Raw genomic sequence first — 16,263 nt, forward strand, 5'->3', positions numbered from 1 at the left:
TATTTCAGGAGGGGGTGATTAGTAATGTGAGCTCGTTGAAGTGGCTGGTTGAACTGAACTGAAGAGTAGATCTCGTAAACGAGTATATAAATGTGTAGATTTTGATATTGATGACATCTTTTATTAGTCATCGGAGGGGTACTGTGGATATGATATGGTCCTCGATACATTTCTTTGAGGCATTTGAGGTCATCATTGGACACGTGTGCGATATCACAATTTGTACCTACAGTTTTATAATGAAGATTTGTGACACGTTACTCATGCTAATTCTAATTCCCTACACGTCTATAGATTCTTTATACAAAAACCGGCTTGGTTGGGGTGCTGCAGTACTTCATCCCCTTTTCATGAGTCGGCCTTACGGTTTACAATGTAGCATAAAATCTTTGTAACTAAGACTAAGGAAAACGTTAAACAATAGATAGTTCAATCAAATTGTAAGAATTTTGCACAATTCATTTGTAACTTTTATAGAAATTAATTTTTTGAGGTGGTTGAAAATGGTTTTATATACTTTCTGTATATTATTACTCGTACTTATGCATTTATCAACACGTTTAAACGAATAAAAAGCCTATTTTGCAATAAATAGGTTGACCTTGACAATTATGATCATGACCTAGTTACATTGATATAACTATTCCACTTTGACAGTACGTTTCCTGTCATCGATTCCGCAAATCGCCAATTTATTCAAACTAGACAGTAAATATTACAATATTACATCGATACTTTACACAGCTTCAACATTGATAGCAAATCAATAGTCTTTTGATATTAATTTCTATTAAATCAATACCTAACCTATCATTTTACAGCTCCAACGATGCAAGACCTTCAAAATGTCTACGTCTCTCCATTACCTGACTCTCCATACGTGAAACCGTTCAGACTGAATTACCAACAAAACGGAATGGTCAAAAATTGGGACCTTCTAGAAGTCCACGACAGCGTAGCAATAATAATTTACAACTTAACTAGAAATAAGCTTGTAATGGTCAAACAATTTAGACCCGGTATTATTATATTCAATTATTATTCGTTATTGAATTATTGATACATGTTTTATATGCTTGAATAAATTTTCAGCTGTTTATTACAGCTCCGTGCCGAGAGTCGACAAGCAAGACGGCACGATAGACACTGAGAAATATCCCGCATCGCTAGGAATAACTTTAGAATTGTGTGCCGGGATCATCGATAAGGATAAGTCTTGGGACGAGATAGCTCAAGAAGAGGTGTTGGAAGAGTGCGGATACAACGTGCCAGCCGATAGTCTGGAATTCGTTATGAAATACAGGTAGTTGCACATTATTCACCGTTCAATTGATTTGTTGACTTTAATGTTTCGTTTTATTTTAGATCTGGAGTTGGAACTTCTGGCTCTTTGCAAGCTTTGTACTACTGTGAAGTAAACGACGGTCAAAAAGTCAATCAAGGTAATGACGAGTGTTGTCACGATGTAAACCAGTCAGTGTAGATTTGGATTCAAATTTAAGTTAGACGGTGTAAGTTTTCCATTGATACTTCTTCCTAGTTTTGCTCAATACTCATCTGGGATCTGGCTACACTCCTTTGACAGCATCTAGAGATGATCCCGCCAGTTCTTTGATTTGATCTGACTGGTCTGGTCTTTTCCCTGAACTGATCTGGTGACTAATAGCTTCATATTCTTCCTGGTAATATATCCTAAGTAGGAAATAATCCTTTTTATACATACTGTGGAGTCTCTGAAACTGCCAACTCTTTGAGGATGGAGACGTTCGTGCGTTTTGTCATCTACGGAATGTGAAAAATCTGCCTCCAGCCTATTTCAAAGGCATCTTACATGTCCCCATCTACATATATTTCCATACAATGCAATTAAGATCATCAGACAGATTTTTTTATTTTCCTCACTATATATAGAACAGTTTTTTCATATCTTTGTCAAATTGATCATTTCCGCTTTTGCCATTCTTATTCTTCTGCAGGTTTCTGATTGACATCCTCTTTCTCTTGAGATTAAAGCACCTAGGTTGATAAAATCGTTGACTTCCTCATAGCATCAGACTTCATGAGACTAATGAAGAGGATTTTTGTTTATCTCTAGAGCTAGACCCAAGTGTTTACTCTCTATTTCTATTCTACAAAATACATAGTTCATGAATTTAATCCTCATTGCTGGCCATCTTATATTGGAAATCTTTCTGCCGCCTATAATTATGCCTAAAAGCACTCTTCTCATTATGTATATAAAAAATATCAGAAGTATGCATGCTTAGATACAAAAGTCAACAGTATAGCTTGGTGCTAACGTTGATGCTAACCACCGAGAGGTTGCCGAGTTCGAGCTCTGGGTTGACCTGGATTGAAAAGAATTTATTCCGAGTATATCTGCAGTACTGCTGGTGAGACTTAGATATTTTTGACTCCGAGTCGATCGTTTCCTACCAGAGTTTGCTAATATATCTGATTTCATTGTTGAAACGGCTCATCATCAAATTGACAAAAACAATCCTACTTACTATTTGAAAACGATTTCAAATTTATATACGTACAAGTTTAATACTATAGGTGTCGCTCAGGGTCACCATGGAAAGCTTTTAGCTATCCAAATTATCAGTGTACTGGTTTGCATTCATTGAATACATTTATTAAAGTTTGATAGCAATATAAACAAAAAGTCTTTCATCAGGTGGCGGAGTCGACGATGAAGTTATAGACGTCATAGAAATGAGCATAGAAGAAGCCGAAGGTATTCTGAGCTCGAACGGCCCTCACAGTTGTCCTCCGAGCTTCCTCTTCGGCCTCACCTGGTTCATGATGAACAAAGCGCCGAAACTGAGATCGGCGAAATGTTGACCGTAGCGGCAAACTACCCCTTTTTTTTCCATACAGATCAAAGTTCGGTAGAGAAATTAAAAAAAAGAACATTGCTGTTTTTCCAAAATATATTATAATTAAAAATACTTTTATTATTAGCAGTATAGTTTTCATTATTTATGACTTGATTTTCAATATTCTACGAAACACGTATGTTAATCCTATCGAGTCGTCTCCGTCGTGCGGTCGTAAACCAGTCTTGCCTTCAATACACTCAACGATACCGCACACTATAAATTTAAGTTTAGAACCGCACGACGGAGACTTAAGAATATAATAAAAATTACACAAAAAGAACATTTATAAATAAAAAATTTCCCGTTTTATAAACGTCAATAAAACATAAAATATTTGGTTACTGAATTTTACTCCCCACAAGCAAATTAAAACAGACAATATTTTTGCATACAGCGATAAATTACAAATTTGAAGGCTTCGGCTTCAATTACAAAGCCTAATCCTAATAAATCAAACCTTAACCACCAGCTGATGGCTCGAGTCCAATTATGGACTCATCTGACACAAATCGCTTATTACATTATAAACTTGTTTTCATTTCGTGTTCGCTACATTGTAAACACAAACACATAGATATATTGTCATAACTTAGCAAAACTAAAAATGTCTTACGGGTGTGTTTGTCGATTTCGACATACGTTACAAGATATGACAGTCTTATCTATGCCACTATTTATGCGAATAACATTCAAGTTTTACTTTTATGTTAAAAATCAGACTACTCTCATGTTTATCGATCCAGAATCGGTTTTAAAATATGTACATTATATTTAGAATAAATGCGCGCAACGCTGAAGGTACGATCAAATTAACTATTCTGCACATAAATGTTATAAAATTTATTTTTTTCTCAATTTTGAACATTAGGATTTCTTTTGTGAATTAAATATTGCAATTATTCTTAATGTATTCTCGTTAGATCTTCCACAACTTTAATCAAATCATCCACGGTCGCCTCTCGTATCATTCCACTCCCGTCGTCAATCTGCAATTGTAATAATTACGTTGATAATAAAATAAATAGTAAGTATTATTATTTTCATTGATTTCAATACCTGTATTCCTTGCACCGTCTCCGCCATAGTTTCCCTGCTGAGATCCAAAAAGCTTTCGATGAGATCGCCGTCGATGAAACCGTCGGCTAGCTCCGTCTTTATATCAGTATTGAAGCTTCTCCAGAACGAGTGTGATATTTTACCGACGCTTTTGATCGAACGTGTGAGCCGTCCTTCCAAAGCGTGCAGAAATTCGAATAGATTAGGAGGAATTTGCGTTACGAGACCTATGGATGATTGAATGAAGCATAAATTAACATTTCATTTCCTCACCGATACTATGCATCGGAGACTGTATTATATTTGGGTACGATTTAACTGTACAAATACTTTGTATCTTAAAATACACATTTATTTTATAGAATGGATGTTTAAATTGTTCCCATCATATTTTACCTATAGCTCCCGATACAGTTGCAAACAGTACGGTGTTTGTGGTAGGAGTGCTAGTATCGGCAGAGGAGTGATGCATTACTAATGATCCTCGTCTGAACACATTAATCAGATCGCCGACGTGGAATTGGCCCATTTCGTTCATTTGCTGTCTTTCTTCATCGGTCGTTGCCGCACTGTAAATATAACGGATACATTTATTCGCAATTCTTTTAGAGCTATTAGAATGATAATTTGGATCTACATATTGTGCGATTCAAATAATAGCATGGTTTGTTCGATAACTTACCCATCTTTCTGACAGACGAATAGATTGAAACTGTTTTCGGCGCCGAGGAAAGTATCGTCGTCCAAAATCTCTACTGAAGTGACCCAATTCGGCGTATAATCACGTGCTATCTCCTCGAAACTACCTTCCATCTAAAATTCGAAACCAAAAACATAAAATAACAATCTGATTTCATTAGAAAAATAATATATTTATAGGTTCTGGGTAAATTCTTCGAAATCAATTGGTCGAAGCGAGTTACTCGAATGGCAATTTATCGAAGCGCGAGTCATTCGATCGACAAAATGTTCGAATGTGAATTATTACGTTGACAAAAAAATCATATTTTAAAACAAAATATGATTTTTTTATGGTGTTGCTTTTTTCTAACTGATTTGTTTCATACTTAATGATTGGAAAATCAATGTCAATATATTTACATTATTGATGCAACAAAAAATATGATAAATATATAAAAAAAAACTCTGTACCTTTATAAATTCCTAAATGCTACATGGTTTTATTGCGTTTGTATATCATAGTTTTATTACGTTTGTATACCAACGCGTAAGTCTAGTCATGGCACGTATAAAAAAATTTACAACACAGTGATACAAGGCGTACACAAAGACACACTAAGATGCATGTTTTGTCCAGACTAACGAACAGACTCAGATAAACATGGCATGCACTGAGACACAAGCGTTCGGTCATTTGCGGAACAAAGAGACACATCCACTCGAAGGCCATCAATGAAAACACTCCAGGGGGTGAGTTTTGCCAAGGATCGCGATGGCATAGATTAGGTGTACTAGCGGTTTTTTTCACATATATGGAACTATATCTGCACATTTATAAACAATTCTGAACTAAGGCAGTAGTAAAAGATTTACATTTATATTAAAAACAAGAAACATACACATGAGCAGGTATATACGAAAGTAGCATAAGTCCACTTTTCTTCATTTCGAGAAATATCTCGCAAAAAATTAAATATAATGATTTGCGTTTAACAATATTTAAAAATATTGGTAGCCTGTAATACGTTTATTCTATTTTTCCGAGATTCCGAGAATTAAAATAAGTGATAACAATTTCTGAGTTAATTCAAACAGAAATAGTGTTTTTGAAACTGAAAATTGGACTTCCACCGTTTCTATCGGTTTTTTTTGCATATAAAAAACAATCTAAAAAAAAAAAAACCATGTGTTGCGCACCACTATGTGTCTGCAACTATAATGTTAATACAACATCTGTTGATATAGTGTCGAAAAATAATTAATCAACAGTGAGGCATATAATTAAACGGTAATTGGATTATTAGTCACATTGCGGTGGTCACAGACAATTTTTGCCATTAAAATCGCGAATAACCAATATTTAGCACTCAAGTTCTCGTTAGTATGATGGACTTTTCAGCTGCCAGATGTTCTGTTATAGGGATTTCAGTGACTTTGTGACCAATAATCACCGAACCAATTAAACAGTTTGAAACTTGACTAACAGTACACATTCGATAAATACGTCTCTCGAACAAATGCGTTTCGAAGAAAACGTCCCCAGTAGAAAGAACAGCATTCGACGAATAGATTTCGAAAAACTTCCCGGATACCATATTTATACATACCTGTTTATATTGCAAAAGCGTCATAGACCGCATAATATCACCGATCAGTATAAAATCTCCTTTGACTTTCAGATATAACACCATAATATTATTAAAATGACTACACTCCAAGCGAAGTTCCCTTTCCGAGGTCCACTCGAACAAACGAACCTAAGAAACGATTACATATAATAAATATAAAACCATACATGTAATATATAATAATAATAAACAAAAAACAAACAGTGCTGTTTATAGACGCTGCGAGTTTTCCGTTGAACTCGACTAAGCTATAGCAAGCGCCTTTGATTTCCTTCTCGGCGACTTGGGTCAGCCTGCCTTCAGACCAGTGAAGGAGCAGAATGCGACCCTGCTTCGGCTCCGGTTCGTCAGGGTTGACGACGGCCGTGCCAACAGCATAATAGTGGTTGGGATCGTCGCCCAATTTGCAAGACACCAAAGACATGGCGTACTCGCTCGGTATCATCTGATGTGCGTGCAATACTAAAATAAACGAATTGTTATGAAGGATACATTTGTTTCCGATAATCAATTTGTCAATTCAAATGTATACCTTCGAAGGTATGATCGTCGATAATAAGAAGATTGTGAATCTCTTGCTCTGTGCCGGGTTGCAACGGCTTCGGACACGGAGGCACAAGTCCAGCCGCACTGCTCGAAGAGTTGCTCATCGTCGAAGCAGACGCCCTAGCGACGGAACTACCACCTCCACCGTCCAATATATCCAGACGCATCGTTATAACTCCAAAAGTCTAAAAACAAACCGAACATACGTTACAAAGAAGCCTCAATCATACTAAAACACGAGCCACCGACTACGACTGAACCTTAGACGCCTCCTGGTAAGCTATCCTCCTCGGCGTTTCGCCCAACGGCACAGTTCTAATGTGCAATTTTTGTATTTCATCTATCGTGCCGATAGTAACTGTACTTTCCGTCGCCAGAGCGAGACTGAAAACCCAATTCAATTCAGTACATACATATATATAATCAATTTATATAACAACGCTAAATCAACTAAACACACCTGTCTGGGTAGGCTTGAGCGTTCAGCGAACACATGTGAGCCACTTCTTTTAAATTTACATTCGAAAACACGAGCTTATGATTAGACGAGTAGATTACGGTCGGTCTGTCCGAGCATGCGAAGACATTTGTCATCGATAAAGATCTGAAAGTGAGATGAAATTACGTTTTAAATCAGATTTCAACAGTTACGAACACATTTTTCAACGGATTAAAAGTACCTGAACGTCTTCAGCACCGTCGGTTGGGTTCCTAGCGTGACTTTCTTCTTCTGCGACAGCGTACCGTCTTGCAAGTTCAACGTAAAGTAAAACATAGACCCGTCGCCGAGAGCGCACAATAAATAACAGCTGCTTTCTAGTACGCAGATCAACAACGACCGAGGAATTATTTCTAAAATAATAATAACACAATCACATCACGCTATAAATTACAAATGAACCGATGAAACACAACTTTACTAACCTCCCATCAATTTTTCAGTGTGAGTGTGTTCCAAATCGGGCACGCTGAGAATCCTGACAGATATATCGGTCCAAAGACCGACTCCAACGAGGTTAGATAAGCCCGTCTTTTCCTCGACGGGACTCAGGTCGATGCACGCGACTTCCTCGTCCATACAAACGTGTCTAAAAATATACGTATAAATAAATGATAGTTTCCGATGCTTGTATATTAGTGTTTATATTATATATATATATATATATATATATATATATATGTACTTCTTTTCGAAGAGTTCTCCATCGCCGATTTCAATGTAGTAAAGATGTGGACCGGCGGCACATACGACTTGTCGCGAGTTGCAAGCTACGACGGCGACAGATCGGTGAGGATCCTCTGGACGCCATTCGCCTTTCATTGACCATCCATCACCATCTCGGCGCACTAGTCTGACTCCGGCATCAGTGATCTGAAATAATGCATGTTTACATATTATTCTAGACCGGGGAATGCTTCTAGAGTCTAGGGGAGGCATTTCAGAGATCCAGAGAGTGAATGAACGAATCTCCAAGTATACCAACAATCGATGTACCCAATATGGATTCACGTCTCTCATTATCAATGGAGAAGAAAGGCCTCAATTTGTAATATCAAAAATTTGTCAAATGATTCTATAAAACTGGCAAAGTTGAAGCAACATTTTTATAATGGTTATCCACTCTGAGAATGCTCTCAAAAAAATTAAGCTGGATTAAATGGCTGATTTTCAAGAAAACCGAAAATATTGTAAAGTGGGAATATAAGAGAGAGTATCCACTGTCTATGTGCATTCGTGGGTGAACAATAGAGACCCCGAATTAGGCCAACAGGACTCGGTAAGTGCCCGAACAAAGGATACGCTAGAGTTCTCACAGACCTGGGCGAGTGCCTGCGTAAACAATGGACTCGCCAAGGTGGACCTTTAAGTGCCTAGATAATAGACACATTAATGGATCGGGGAAGCTGTGCTGTGCAACTTGTTCTTTATAAGGAGGTATGTACATGGTAGATCAGATTATCCTGGAGTGAGCGGTGGATGCGTTTGGACCTCTGTAATCGTTGAATAAATGCTGTGAAGCGACTTTGGCCTTTCATTTGGATCCTGAACCCACCCCAATGCAACAATATTATTGAAGCTTTTTATGTTGTAGCACTATATATAGCAAATTTTTGATCAAACCCCGTTCTTTCAAAATGGTGAAAATTGGGAAATGAATTTAAAAAGAAAAAGAAATAGAATTATGTTCTGATCAATCGTGAAAAGGGGGTGGAACCGTTTCAATAATGATATCAGATAAATTGGCAAACTCTGATAGGAAACGATTGACCTGGAGCCACGTATATTCAAGGTCTGATCAGCAACACTGGTCCAGGGATTGAACCCATGACCCATCAGTTGAAAGCCCCTATTCGACTATTAAATTCTTATATATTTTTCAATTTTATCTTAAAAATATACTGAAAGATTTTGATGAAATTCTACTTTTTGAACACACAGATGCAATTTATGTATAGACACGTCTCTACATTAGAAAAACTCATTTAGATAATTTAACTAAGAGGCTGATTTTTAGAAACAAAAATATGCGCAAGATTGAGAGGGGCGCCAAAATGCAATCGGTAATATTCCATACTATGTAAAACAATATGCTTGATTTATTTTGCGAGAAATTATTGCATACTTTATATTCTTGGAAAAAATAACCGCCATGAATCATTTACAATCAATCGTCTAACTTTTAATTGAATTTGAATTTAATTGTTGATTGTATTAAATGGGAAAATGATCATTTTGATATTTTTCTTATCGGACATATTAAAAAATTATATAAAAAAATAAGTGGGGGCAGGGAGGTTAGTAACATGTTTGCCCCAGGCGCAAATTACTCTGCAAAAATGTAATGTTGTATAGAAAGAGTTAAACTGAATGTACTGCTTATGGAAAAAAGCAGTTACCCAGACAATGTGAAGGACTTGACAGCCAAATAGAATTTAAAAACAATTACATATAACCGTGAATAAAATATAATATATTATATTAAATTCCACAGTATGGATGAAACATTATAAACGACAAATTAATAATATTGTCAATTTTAATACTTGTATCAATTGATTGTGGCAGACGTTTCCGGTATAGAACGTTTGATGATCCCAAATAAATCCTCCGATTTCGGTCTCTTCGACTTCTTCACCATTCAGTGTCAACACCCTACAAACAAACAAAACAAATCATACAAACAAACCAACACACTGACACACATCAATCTAAAAACACAAACCTAGTCTGTCCGACGAACGCCAGAACCAACGTATCATGATGAGTCTTATCTTCCGACAGTGTCAAAGCCCACATGCCTTTAATACCGGGCAGATCGATAGAAGCGTGCTCTTGAATACCGATTCCGTTACGGATGATACGGAGAGATCCGGTTTTGAACGCACCTAAATAAAAAACCAACCGTTAAATAAAAAACCACTCACTATCATACGACAATCGCAAACGAATCAATTCCTCACCGGAGCACGTGATGAGCTGTCCTTGTCCCTGTCTTTCAAGATCTACAATGCACATATCGACGATCGGAGCTAGATTAGTGAACGTTTCCATGACTTGCACGTACTGTCCGGAGTCGTCGGGAGCTACACTCAATCTCACAAGAGCTGAATCGCCGACACGGGATCCGATAAAGACTACACCGTTGTCTAAATATGTCATGCATTCCGGGATTGGAATTTCGCCTGAAATTAATCAACAAATGTTTTAAATGAAACTTTGACTCGGATGTAAGTTGAAAGTGAATATGTATATAGAGTGTGGTGTTTACCTAAAAGTTCTACTTTGAGATCTTTGACTTTATTGCTGGGATGATTGTGGAGTTCTAAAAAGAGCATAAATAATCTACCGGCCATATCGCCCAAGAGGTATCGAAGTCCGCGCTCGTCGACTTTACAATAGCAACTAATTGTACTGGTCTGAAACAATTCGATAGCATTATGTTTTTATACTTTTAAGGGCACTTGTTCACTTCGCGCTCAAAAACTAATTATCACGTTTTACTTGTAAACCCAATTTTTTGTACATAAGCACCAGGTAGATTCCAATGCGCCTTCCTGGCAACTTATAAACATTGATAAACAATTTTACGGAGCATCATAGAGATATCTATAGATAAAATTAAGAAGGATTTTATAAATCAGCAAATTCGAGATACTGAAAACTTTGAAAAATATGACAAGATTGCGAATTTGTTAGAACTGTTTCAATGAAATTAAATAAATTGGCAAACTCTGACTAATAATCATATACGGATAAATTTGCAGCATTTTATAAATCGGCAAATTCAAGACGATGAAAACTCGAATTTTGCTAGAAATGGGAGTGTTGTCAATTTTTTGGAACCGTTTAATGAAATCAGATAAATTGGCAAACTCTGGTAGGAAACGATCAACTCGGAGTCACGTATATTCAAGGTCGGGCCGGCAATACCGGGCCAGGTATTGAACCCTTGACCTCTCAGTTGAAAGTATTATATGCTAACCATTGAGCTATGTTGCTGGTTGTTAAGTTTCGTTATTTTATGATGCTGGTTGCTATATTTATATTGTCTTTTATTTATACATATGTCTTATAGCAGAAACGAAGATAAGTCTTGAAGGGGAACCCCACATTCGTTCCATTTGTTGGATTTTTTCAAGATTTATGCAAGCCATTATTATTAAATAAGTTTAAGAATGTATTCAAACTTATGTATAAACGTCAGGAATACTGATTTTAACACTTAGACATGTGTTGATAATATTGTAATAATTAGTTTTTGAGCGCGAAACGTGAGCCCAACTAGTGAACAAGTACCATTTTTAGTCACATATTACATATGTATTAAGTTGCAGCTAAATTCTAAAATAAATCAACTTAAGGTTAATGTACTGTGTACTTTAACAATCATGTAGTAAATTTACTTATTGAGTTGATTTAAACAATGTAAATTGTACTAGATAGTGGAATCCATTGAATAATTGACTGCATTTGGTTGGCATATACTAAATCAGATAGCAGAATGAATTTGATTTGTCATTTTAATTCAGACTAACTGTGTAAATGCCTTAATAATAAATAGAATTTAAAACTTTTTACACAAGAAAAAAGACCATTAAAGAACCAAACTACGTATTTCATTATTAAACATCTGTATACTTTAATCTGGGGCGGAGCCACAGCCACGTAACTCTGACCATCATGATATACTATAGATTCTTGTCCGATAACAATAGCACCACCTGAAAAGAACACGCAATAATCAAACTGTCCAACAGTAAAGGAAAAAGGCATTATTTATCAATCAAAACCAATACCGAAAGGATTTGGAACTGGAATAAGAATACTCGCTTCGGTCTCAACGTTATCTTGCTTCCATGGTATTTTTACAAATTCTTTGTCCTTCAAATTGATTTCATGTGTCTGAAAAAAGAAAACGGCAATTCATCAAAACAAAAATAATACTAAAAGAAAACAATACACGGAGCAAATGAAAACCTTAATATGTCTCCCGTTTAAATCTTGATGTATTAGAATCAAAGTGGGGTTTGCACAGCCGTGTAAGAATTCGACGTCTTGGACATTGACTTCTTCTAATCTGGAATTACAAAAATAAAAAATAAACAAACGTAAAATATACGTTACAATTTGCAGTTATTGAATATATACCTTAAACTAGCGGCTTTGAGTTCCGTCGAATCTTTATCGAGTGGTATAATTTTAAACAGGCCGTCGTACAGTCGCAATCCTATAACCCTGGCCAGAGGATCGACGACCGCCAGTATTCCGTTCTCGGAAGGTTTTCCTATGCGATCAGCGACGTTTCCGTGAGCCCTCGTCACGACATCCAACTCTCCGTTGGCGCCGACGCGCCACTCTAGTATCATGGCATTGTATCTAGTGGTCAATATGAATACGAGATCCTTCTTTTCGTGCTGAAAGTGATTATTAAATTAATATTTATTAATTTATTGCGTTTATATGTGGTCGAAATGTTACCATCGGTCGAAACAGCTTCATCTTTGCAACTTTGCCATAGAGACCGACTTCTTTGAGGGGTCTCAAACCTTCAGGAGTTACTAAGTAGACTTCGAGCCGAGAATTTTTAGCGACTAGGAGGTTCAAATCTTTCGGCGATGTAAAATTTCCTGAAAAATATACGAAGAAAATTTTACTATGTGTAAAATCGCACCTTCGAAATAAATGTACAACAACTTAAATTTATTTATTTTTTTGTTGAGAGACTTATGAATTGAGATTAACAATAAAATCATTCTGGAAGTACAAAGTTCAATGAAAATATGCATGTATGAAATTTAAATTTATTATGAAATAAATCAGCATGGCGAAATTGTACAATATTCGAGTTGTGGCCGAATCATATTGGACGTGCGATATTCGAATGGGTTATCAATCCTAACCACAAATACAGTGTTCGCATGACAAAAGGTTCATGGTTGACACGAAGAGACTACGCATGACCTTTCGACGAGGAAATGGAGCAATGAAGTTGGGGTGGGTGAAGAGAGGAAGCGGAGGGGGCGAAGGGGGCGGAGGGGGCGGGGTGAGCAGTTGCCGGTCGACATAACCTCAAAGGTGTCAGCAGGGGGTGCGCAGGAGAGTTGAGGATCGGCGCGGAGCGGTGGGGCGGCGGGCGGCGGGGCGGTGGGGCGGTGGGGCGAAATACCTGTGACGCAAGCCGTGACTGCGGTTGGCTTCTGCGCCGTCACCACGTAGTGGCAGGCTGAAGCCGCCATCGTCACGATCTCCTCCGGACGCCGGAAACCTCGAACCCTCGAAACCTCGAAACCTCTCGCCACTCGCCACTCGCGACACCAGACGAACGGTGTTGTGAACACCAACGATGCCGCCAACGCGCCTAGCACCTACAAACACGGCCAGTACCGCATGTCACTTTTCTGCACATTTCAAATGCTTTCTTCTTCTTCTTGTTAATGCCTTGTCCGCATCCGGACGTTGGCAACCACCTCGTCGACTATTTGAATATATCCGCATCGGTCTTCAGCGGCTCGGAACAGCTCTTCGGCGCTCATATCGGTCCACATGCGCATGTTTCGAAGCCAAGATAACTTTTTCCTGCCAATCCATTTCTTTCCTTCTATTTTCCCCCATGGTTATCAAACGGAGAAATTCGTATTTTGGACCCCGTATCATGTGTCCGAGGTACTCCATCTTTCTCCGCTTGATGACAGAAACAAGTTCCCTGCCTCTCCCCATCATGCCGAGGACAGCTTCGTTTGATATCTTTTTGGTCCACGGAATCTTCAGCATACGCCTATAGACCCACATCTCAAAAGCTTCAATGCGGCTGATCATCTTGGTTTTCAGAGTCCGCGTCTCACATCCGTGTAGTAATACTGTCCAGACGTAGCTCTTCGCGAATCTCAACCGCGTATGAAGATTGAGATGCTTGTTTGTAAGCGCCGCCTTCATTTTTACAAATGCTGTTCTAGCCATCTCGATGCGGATTCTTAAATCTTCATCTGGGTCCATCTCTTCATTCAGCCAGGTACCCAGGTATTTGAATCTTTTTACTCTTTCTATCACCTCTCCATCCAAGGTTAGATTCCCGGTGTCTGTTTGCATTCTATCTACTATCATAAATTTTGTCTTCTTTAGATTTATGCGCAGACCTCTTCGATTGCTTTCTTGATGTACACGGTCTAGAGATCTTTGCAGGTCTGCTAAATTTTCAGCGACTAGTGCCGTGTCATCAGCATATCTTATATTGGTGATCGTCTCGCCGCCCACCTTGATGCCCTCCGCCTCTTGGAGAGCATCGTGGAAGATGGATTCGGTGTAGGTGTTAAAAAGAGTAGGTGATAGGATGCATCCTTGCCTGACGCTCCGTTCTATAGGAATCTCATCAATGAATTGATCATCGACACGTACTACTGCAGTCTGATTCCAATAAATATTTCGTAGCAATCTGACATCTCTGTCATCCAGGCCAATATTTTTTAATGTTTCCATCAGGCGAGCGTGTTGGACACGGTCAAAGGCCTTTTCAAAGTCTATAAAGCAGATGTACACAAGTTTACGGACTTCTCTGCATCTTTGGAGTAGTGTTTTCATACAGAAAAGGGCCTCTCGGGTACCCAAGCCTTGTCTGAACCCAAACTGCTCTCTGCTAATCGCCTCTTCACACCGTGAGTAAATTCTGCCCTGTATTATCTTTAGTAGGATCTTCAATGTGTGACTCATTAGGCTAATTATTCTGAAAACGCTACACGTCCTCGCGTTACTCTTTTTGGGCAATGGGATAAATATGGATTGTAACCAATCGCTAGGTACTTCGCCTGATAAATATATTTTATTGAAGAGTTTTGTTAGATCTTCTATGTTATCGTCATCCAATAACTTGAGAAATTCGGCAGGAATCAGATCCGGTCCAGTAGCTTGCCGTTCCTTTCTTCGATATATATATATTGTGTGAATGCGACAATATATATCAATATATATATATATATATATATATATATATATATATATATATATATATATATATATATATATATATATATATATATATATATATATATATATATATATATATATATTGAATGAATGCGACAGTTACGCTTCGACCAGATAATACGTATTTTAAATCGACAAAATCGGGGTTTCGTATTCTCCAATTTTCTCCCCAGAAACTGGACCAATTTTTAAAATCGACCGTTAAATAAGCTCGCTGAACTCTTTTCGTGGATGTAAAAAATAAGTGATTTTATAGATGTTGGGCGGCTCATAGCTCCTATAAAAAATAAAAGCGCAGATGCATGCCAATGGTGGATATCCATAGCATATTAAAACATAATTTCTCTAGTGCCATAATTGAGGAAGGGAGAAGTCTAATACGTTTGTATGAACAAGGCGCTGGTGTCCAGCCCTCTAAAGCCTGGCTTTACATGGGTAGGATGGATTAGACCGGCACCGTGCCTGCGCCGGTTAAAGGTCTGTTCATACTTAACAGCACTGCACGACTCCGTTTCAAATATGTCATTTTATTACATTTCTATTCATATCTACCTACACGTCGCGGTCACGTCACGTTCACAACACTTTGGCCGAGTGCAAGGCAAAATCGGCTTACTTATACATTACAGGCCATGACGATACGGCACAATATTGCTTACGTCGTATTGTCGAGTACTTGCAATATGAATGCATACACGTGCATTCGTAGCTACGCGTCAGAATACAAGTCAGCAAAAATGTTTCGGCGTTTATCGAACAAAAAAATATGTATAATCGCGTTGTTATTGGAAAAAGAAGCTCAAGAAGGCAATAAAAAAGCACGGAGACGTTTTGATGTGCATCCCATGTTAAAAAATAGAAAAACCGAAGGAGAGTTTTGCACACTGTATAAGGAGCTTGTGGATGATGGACAAATTTTTTTTAAATATTTCCGTAAAAAATTTAATTTTTTTTTAAATATTTGCGTCAAAACCATGTCGAAAGATTG

The 16,263-nt window shown here is 37.7% G+C and overlaps 2 protein-coding genes across 2 annotated transcripts; one reads left to right on the top strand and one right to left on the bottom strand.

Annotated features, from left to right (window-relative positions):
- Positions 1–627: 627 nt before the first annotated feature.
- LOC143919022 (uridine diphosphate glucose pyrophosphatase NUDT14-like) lies at positions 628–3,909 on the top strand. The gene is made up of 5 exons (XM_077441180.1): positions 628–708; positions 822–1,019; positions 1,093–1,303; positions 1,366–1,442; positions 2,681–3,909. The coding sequence occupies exons 2-5, from the start codon at positions 830–832 to the stop codon at positions 2,845–2,847; spliced, it is 645 nt and encodes a 214-aa protein (XP_077297306.1). The 5' UTR covers positions 628–708; positions 822–829; the 3' UTR covers positions 2,848–3,909.
- On the bottom strand, positions 2,930–13,771 carry pic (DNA damage-binding protein pic). The gene is made up of 22 exons (XM_077441179.1): positions 13,465–13,771; positions 12,777–12,925; positions 12,447–12,712; positions 12,276–12,375; positions 12,095–12,200; positions 11,937–12,019; positions 10,567–10,714; positions 10,259–10,480; positions 10,021–10,183; positions 9,842–9,950; positions 7,981–8,168; positions 7,721–7,884; positions 7,477–7,648; positions 7,257–7,400; positions 7,057–7,180; positions 6,783–6,981; positions 6,453–6,712; positions 6,230–6,379; positions 4,624–4,754; positions 4,338–4,510; positions 3,942–4,168; positions 2,930–3,871 (listed from the first exon to the last, which is right to left on the bottom strand). Exons 1-22 carry the CDS (start codon positions 13,532–13,534, stop codon positions 3,788–3,790), a joined length of 3,432 nt encoding a protein of 1,143 aa, XP_077297305.1. The 5' UTR covers positions 13,535–13,771; the 3' UTR covers positions 2,930–3,787.
- Positions 13,772–16,263: the final 2,492 nt, after the last annotated feature.

This window comes from Arctopsyche grandis, chromosome 11, assembly GCF_051622035.1.
Source record: "Arctopsyche grandis isolate Sample6627 chromosome 11, ASM5162203v2, whole genome shotgun sequence".
In the NCBI taxonomy this organism is placed as follows: Eukaryota; Metazoa; Arthropoda; class Insecta; order Trichoptera; family Hydropsychidae; genus Arctopsyche; species Arctopsyche grandis.